Source organism: Nuphar pumila, chromosome 11 (assembly GCF_984573655.1).
Source record: "Nuphar pumila chromosome 11, dmNupPumi1.hap1.1, whole genome shotgun sequence".
In the NCBI taxonomy this organism is placed as follows: domain Eukaryota; kingdom Viridiplantae; phylum Streptophyta; class Magnoliopsida; order Nymphaeales; family Nymphaeaceae; genus Nuphar; species Nuphar pumila.
The window spans coordinates 4,962,944-4,971,027 of NC_143259.1; the positions used below are offsets into that span (position 1 = coordinate 4,962,944).

An 8,084-nucleotide genomic window follows, 5' to 3' on the forward strand; every position below is an offset into this window, starting at 1 on the left:
GGTATTCTCATGCCTTATCGGCATGATTAAACTTGGCAAGACTTGAGCACTTTTTAATGTCAATGCTATTGATAAGCCATGACATTATTTTTGCATGAGCCATTCTCCACTCCTTCCATTTTTTCTCATAAGAGGCTAGGGCCTTGATTTTCTCCTCTTCCGATAGAGGAACCTCTTTATCTCACTCTTTTTTGGTAAGAGATGGTTTAGGTTCTGACTCGGAACCATCCACAACCCCCCAAAGACCTTTTCCCCATATATGTTGCTTAATGATTGAAGCTCATGTTACATAGTTCGTATCACTTAGTTTCATGGGAATGATGGTGACTTTATTATTGTCATCCATCGATTACAAAGGAAGAGAAAGAATAGGGATAGAAGAGAAGAACAATAAAAGAACGAAAAAGAAAGAGATACAAGATGTAGAAACTCTTCCAATGAAGTGATAAAACACTTCTCTTCAAGTGGTGAAATGCTTTTGCAAAGGGCACGGAAACCGAGGCAGCTTTTCTCCAAGATCTAATATTCCTGTGGCTTTGATACCATGTAATGAAATGGTGGTCGTCCACGATCACCCTTGGAATACTCAAAATAAGTATCTAAAAGACACTTTAAGCAAAGCCCTTAAAAAGGGTAAAATAGGAACAACACACACATAAATAAATAATTTTATTTATGTAAAGGGATGCTTGAAAAGCACTACAAGAAGTGATTATACAAGAGGGGGCTGTACCCCTATTTATACAAGAGCAAAGGGGAGAGCTCATAAGGAGCTCTCCCTTCTAGTCGTTGGACTAGTCCAACGGCTAGAAATCTAGTCGTTGGACTAGTTCCAACGACTAGACAGTTTGGTTAAGTTTTGGTTGGAACTTAACCAAACTATATTATCTAGTTCAATATGAACTAGATAATATATATTACATAAAAAATGAAAGGAAAATAAAAATAAAAAATAGAAAAAAATATAATATATATATAATAATATTATTATTATATTATTATATATATGTTACATTTTAACACTAAATAGAAAAGTAAATTAGCTATCTTGTTTTCATATTTAGATATTCTGTTATTATGAAAGTCTGAACTCTTGGAGATTTGGCACTAGGCTACTTCTCTGTTTCACTGTGATGGTCATCCCTTATATGATATACCATCCTGACCTTGTCCTTATAATGTCACTATATCCTATTTTATTAGTATCCTCTTCTTCAATCTCTTCTTTATTCATTGATTTTTTTTATCCTTCCTTTCAAGGATTGCCCTGTTCTCACTGCCACGTGGTACTTGGTGGTTTTATGGCCCATCAATCAATCTAATGGGTTTCCTGGTAATCACTCAGGTGCATATTACATGCAAGTTTACACTGTTAATTTTGCTTATCTCCATTCTTGTCACAGCTTGTTACAACAGAAAATGAAAATAATCATTGTCCTTTCCTTGAAAAAATATAAAATGGATCACCCGATAACATAGACTTTACCAGAAAAGTCCTGCCACAAACTTCAATAGAGAAATTCAAACTTTTGATTTAGACAGGTATAGATCTTGTCTGAGGAAAAAGAGAAATATCAAAGTTCTGTGATGGCAACTCCTCAAGATGAGGGAGATGGGCTTTTAGAGAGTCTGCGGATGTACAGTGGGTCACTGCAAACCTATTTAAGTTGAAACTTCACCTAAAACAGCAAGAATCCAAAAAATCCACTGCAAAATGTTTTATGTTAGTAAAGGAGAAAGTTCAATAATCTGATGATACAGGTTGTAATATTTCTTTCTCTGTGTGTATATATATTAGTTGCATGATACATTTGATGCATGTACTTCATACGACTCAAAAAAATTAATGGCATCCTATACTAATTTTATCCCCCAAAAATTGTATGTTTTTTATGCCACACACTTAGAATACTGGCTTGACTTGGACCAAGACAACAAATATAAAATATTCTGGTGTGTGTGTGTGTGTCCGTGCACGTGAAGTGTTGGACAAAGCAAGCCCTGAGAAACTAGAATGGCACACATGCAAACACACATGATCATGCTTTTGTGTGCAATTCTGAAATGTATGCTTTGGAAAAGGCAGAAAATAAAAATTAAGCCTCAAGCCTAAAACTAAAACCAGCCATTGCTCTTGAATATTTTCCTCAAAGCTCAATGGAATTCTGGTGAGCTTCAATGAGTGCCCGATTAGAATCAGCCACATGTTCAACAAGGTAAGAAGGTTTCACACACTTTGGAGTAGGGACTCCTCATCTGGATAAAACACTACCATAGCCAAAAAAAGTAACCTGTGTCTTGTTAAAGGATGCTTGTATTACATAAATTGTTGAGTTATATTTTAGAGTGTCAGACACAAATCGAAGTATCTGCAAGTTGGACACATCCATCAAGCTGTCAGCACTTTTGACATTTTATCAGATGCTTATTATTGGAAACTCAGAATGTCAAGGCCATCTCTCCAGGCGTGTTAGTGAGAGTATCAGCGTCCAGCAGTGTCCACCAGTAATATGCAGGTCCTGGAAATCTGGGTGTACATGATCTATAACATATGTGACAGTGGAAATAGATGGTTATCTGTCTCATTTGAATAATAAGTAGTCTGTTTATTGGACATTTGTTGTAGATGCATTGGCAAAAAGTAGATAAACAATAGCATCAGCACAAGCCTTCTCTTTCTCGGTGTGATGAAATGGTATCAAGAATAACATTAGAGAGAGCTGAAACCAAATTAAAGCTCTTGGGCTGCCAAGTTGAGATACAATGTATCTATTTCAGTTAAAAGACGAATAGTTTAATTAGAATTTCTCTTTTTGATAATCTTAAAAGTTTTGTAGATTCACAGCTTGTGTCAGACCTGTTTTTACTATGAGCATCAAGAATCTCGTGTCTTAAATCTTTTTGATAATTGGATAATTAATGCATGTTTAGCACAGAACAACCCTAGAGATCTGGTTTAATCCCTATTTCTGGGAATCCAGAAAAATAAAGAAAAGGAAAAGGCAAAATGTTCAACCTGAGTGATTTTGGAGTCAAAGGGCTGAAACTTATGTGAAATTCATATGAAGGATGAAAAAAGAATCTGATTGGAATGATGTAAGCATGTCTATAGGGAAGTGGGAACTCTAATCGGAGGTGCAAAGGAGTTGGGCTTCAATATTACAATCCCCCAAATAAACAAAAAATATCTAACTGAGTTGTGTGTGTGTGTGTGCGCGCATGCATGCGTAAAGTATCATGTTGCATTTCTGCACGCCATTGCTTGTCAGATTTTCTAAGCTCACTTTTGTTTGTCAAATGGAACTTTGAGTACTTGATTTAGCATTTTTTCCCTTTTTCTTTTTTATTTCTAATACAAAATCCATCTTTTTTGTTAGTGAAATGTTGGTTAAAGTCATGATGGGGTAAACGATGAGTGAAATTGAAAAATTCAATCCATGAGGTCCAAAGGGAACTTGGTGGTAAAAATGTACCGGCCTTTGACATCACTGCTGCAACATCCTGTGAACTAGGTCTTGTCAGAAATGCCCTCTATATTAAAGGTAATTTGTGTGTATAATGCTTTTTTCTTTCTCATGCTTTGATCAATTTTCAAAATTCTTTCTAGGATTAATCTTGCTGTGCCCCAATTCACAGATTTTCTGTTTAGAATTAGTGATTGTGCCAGATGTACTTTCTCAATGTGTGGATTTGAGTGATGGGGTTACCTGTATTCTTCCAGGGTGATGCTAGTGCAGGAATGGTTCGAGCTACTTATAGTGATTTTAATCGAAAAAGTGATGGCAATCTCAATTCAAGTCCGAGTAGCTGGAGTGCATTGGTTCAATGGGTCATTTTGGATTTTGTGGCTTGCAAACAGTCTTTGTAAGAGCATGCCTAGTCCTGCTGGTAACCCTTGTTAAAGTGCTTCATTAAAGTGTTCATCACAAAGAGAAGAGGGTCCTCGCCAGTTGGGAGAATGGCATTCTTTGTAATCAATGTTGCAGCATGAAAATGAATTGGGGAAATCGTGAGGGTGGTCTTGGTGCATAGTACTCCATACCAGCATCAATCTGTAAGAGGTCAAATGTGATTTCTCACAAGTTGCAAATGTGTACCCAACAGAAGTTATATAAGGTTGTACAAGTCTGATTCAAGTCATTTCATTTTCTTATGAAATCAGCAAAACATGGAAGATGGGTCCAGATCACTTGGATCGGTGCAGTTTATGAAAGATGACCTGTTTAGGCTAATTCTCTTGCTGTGAATTCTTCAATTTTTTCTGAATAGCTTAAGAAAATGCACGACTGACTGGTAGTTATATTTTCATGGCATGATTCATCAAGCGTTGCATTCTTTTGCTGTAGTTGCTCTACATGTATCCCATCATCGTTATTTGGGTTGGTCACCAGAAAAGTGTCGAGTACTAGATTGTCTTACTCTGGCTTTCATGTTGTGGATTCTAATGTTGCACTTAGAGCGTCTATTTTTCTCCTCGTGCAATTATTTTGAACTTTAACCATTTTCGTGCAAGTGGAGAAGACCAGGATGGTTTACTGGGATTCCAGGCATAGTGAAGGTAAATAAATGAAGGCACTTGATCTGTTTTCTGGGATTAATAAGCCAGTATTCCTTCATAAGGTTTCTTCTAAGCAACCGTTTACATGCCAAGTTCAAGAATGATGGTTCAAAGCAAATTGGTGCAGCATTTGTCCCACCAAAACAATCCTTCTACTCAGGCATTCAAGTGAATGGAAAGGAAGCTTTTGTTTTGCTTTTTGATGTGTTCCTGCTGTGATGAAAGCTTCACTTGATAAAGCTGGTCTGTCAGGTTGTCAGCAGCTGTCCGTAACTGGTTTTTTCCTCATCAGGTATTCATTCTGATGATGCAAGCAAATACAATGTGAATCCAACAGAATATGTAAGAAAAATGCAGTCCATGCGTCTGCAAGTCCAGACAGAAATGGCTCTGTCAAATTTGGTTGGCAATGGAAACACCAGTGCATCTTCCATCCCTTTGGCATTACACGAAGCCATTAGCAGTGGAAAGATGCAGAAAGGTTGTCACTGCTAGAGCAAGCTTTGGAGCAGGACCGACATGCATTTCTGCAGTTGTGAAGTGGATGAAATCCTGAAGAATATCAAACATGTGCCTGACAATTATCCATAATATCAAGAGACATTAAAATTGTATATTAACCGAGGCATTTGGGTTATCGTATTTTTTGTTGTTAAGTACTCATATGTACCTGGCAATTAAATCATCATATTACCAAACATCGAATTCTTTTACCAACTTTGAGTCTCTCATTAGGTTTATGTACACAACTTAACTGCTCAAGTTGCCCATACATAGTATTCTTTTCATCAAACTTGTGAATCCCAAATCAAGTGCATGGTACAATGGCTTTCCTCTTATTACTCTTTGAAAACTGCTATTCTTGTTACCATTTCAGGTGTTGATGCCCAAGGAATGCAAAAGCATCATCTGCTACCATAATTCATTCAAGCCAGACAATATTTGTAACAGTACTCAGATACCCTCCTGACATGTTTGTGTACAATTACTCACCTTTTTATTTGAAACAAATTTGGCAGTTTGAGTACATTGATTGCAGCAGTGGCATAAATTACAAATATGCCAAGATGATATTGTGAAAGAGATACGAATTAATGACAAACACAAGGAGGAAATTATGGATTGAGAGATTATCTCTGACGCACCCTCCAAAATTCAATTGTGTTGTTGCTTTGTTGATCTCTGAACCTCCTTGTATTTCAATTTAGCAAATCAATGCGCAGGAGAATGAGAATCTGTGAGTGTATATCTTCCTCACCTTCTGTCAATTGTTTCAAGTAACTATTCCTGCTTCTGCAATCCGGCTCTTTATCCTCCGAAGAGCGCCGTCTACTGTGAGATCGAAAGCATCCTTCATCCTCCTCAAGCCGGCCGAGCTCCCGTGCCTTCTGTAGATAATCTTCGGCATCGATTCAATCACTCTCTCCCTCATCCTTCTCACTTGCTCTTCTGATATCCCCAGCAGAACATCGGTGACGTTCAGACCGTTCCACACCACCTCATCCTTTGGTACATGAACTGAGAAGCGCTCATACTCTTCCTCAGGAAGATGCCATGTGAACTGTTTCTTCGCAGACTGTTCTTCAAAGAAGACGGGGATGCAGCCGGCGATCATCCCGTCGAAGGTCGACCGCCTCGTCGGCGTATCGCCCGGGGGCTGAAGGCAGAATTTAGCTTTCAGCATCGGCTTCATGTAAAGGATCGGATCGTGCTCGCAGACACCACCAGAGCATTCAACAATGCTGCAGAGTTCGGGCTTGAGTTCGCATTCAATTCGTATGGAGCGCCTGATATTCGGCGAATTCGAAGTTCCGCCACCACCGGCGAACAGCATCAGCTTGGTTCTCTGGGACCGCCTAACACGACCGATCCACGATTCCAGCCGGCCGATGCTGGCCGGATGAAACGAAGTCGGATGAGGCACTGCCTGTTCCTGCCATGGCCACGTCCGGGACTCCAGAATCACGGCCGTAATGTTCAGTAACTCCGGCAATTCAAGAGTGCTGGTTCCCCAACCTTCAGTCCACGACAATGGCCGCGAGAAATCCCACGCCGGCCGTCCCATGACGAATATGTGATCCAAACCGTGGTGTCTCTGCCAGATCTCCGGCGAGTCCGAGCGCAGGAAACCAGCCAATTCGAGGCCGTGCTCGGCGCTCGAATTGACATCGGAGCCGAACAGGTATCGCAGCGAGTCGATACCGGTGAAGTAAGGGACGAAGACGGCATCGGCGGCCGACGGATCCGGCGTCAAGCAGGGGTACTCGAGGAACCGACGGTAGAAGATGATCTCGATCATCGATGGGTCAGTTCTGTAACAACTCTCGGATCTGTTGTGGGTCTTCAGGCCAAGGCCGTGGTTGGCCAGGTAGGGACAGAAATCATCCCAAACTGGGTAATCTGAGCAGTTGTGGAGGAGATCCATGTTGAATCTTGGTGGGAGACGACGTATATGTATCCATCTGCCCCTGCACTCCTGTGCTGGCTCTGCAACTATGTTGGTGCCCAATGTGAGGATGAGGAAGATAGAGGAAAGAGTGATGATGCCCAACGCCATGATGTTGATGATGGTGGTGGTGAGATTGGCACCAGTGTTTGCAAGACTGAAGAATCTCTGCAAACAAAGCCTGAGAAGAAAATCAATGTGTGGTGGTGATATCGACAACCATGAGTTGAATAAAAGATGATATTATGGAGAAAAGAGAATAGAAAAGAAGAGAAAAAGGAATGGACGGTAAAACCTTGGTTTTGACCATGGGGAGGAGACATTGTGGTGTGTGTGGTGTTTCGTGGATGGGAGGGGGGGTCTTAGTCCTTAGTGGGGTTGGCAGTGAAGGGAGAGTGGTGGTTCTTAGTGCCGTGAAATGTGGGTAGTTATTAGTTTTTTTCTAATTAGCTATTTTGTCAAGATTTTTTTTGTTTGGCATAAGTTTTTGTTTTTCCTGTATCATGTTTTCTCTAATCTCTACCGGTTGTTTTACAGTGAGAGATGTTAAAAAAAAAAATTAAAGAAGAGGGTGGGTTGTGTCGGTGGCCACTCGTTTTTTAAGTGGTGGTCATCGTTGTGGGCGCCCCGCTGATTCAACGCGCGGTGGAAATTGTTTGGATGCAGAAAATGGGGGAGAGAAAAAGGATGGTGGAGGTGCAGAGGAGGTATGCCATGAGGGGCTCCCTGATCTAACTGTTATGGGTCTTGCATCTGCGTCGTGTGTTTGAGAACTGACGTTCCAGATTTCAGGATTCTAGCGACCAAAGTGGTTGGTCCTTCTTTTTTGAAGGTGTAACTTTATTTTTTATGGAGGTTGTCTTTTATTTCTGAAAATGAAATATTCCCAATTTCCCATGTCTTCACATTATATAAAAAAAAACTAGGGCTGCCTTGAGGAAAAGATGAAACTATCTGAGAGAGAATACCTCAAAGACAAAACTACCCATTAAAATTTTCTTAGTTTATCATCCTTTGGAGATTTTAACATGGGTTACATGAACATATCCGGCCCATATTGCTTTTGGGATGTTGGTGCTT

The 8,084-nt window shown here is 40.1% G+C and overlaps 1 protein-coding gene across 1 annotated transcript; it reads right to left on the bottom strand.

Moving 5' to 3' along the window:
* Positions 1–5,532: 5,532 nt before the first annotated feature.
* Positions 5,533–7,884, bottom strand: LOC149821719 (putative xyloglucan galactosyltransferase GT19). The gene has a single exon (XM_089980644.1). The coding sequence runs from the start codon at positions 7,113–7,115 to the stop codon at positions 5,832–5,834; it is 1,284 nt and encodes a 427-aa protein (XP_089836770.1). The 5' UTR covers positions 7,116–7,884; the 3' UTR covers positions 5,533–5,831.
* Between the last annotated feature and the right edge of the window lie 200 nt (positions 7,885–8,084).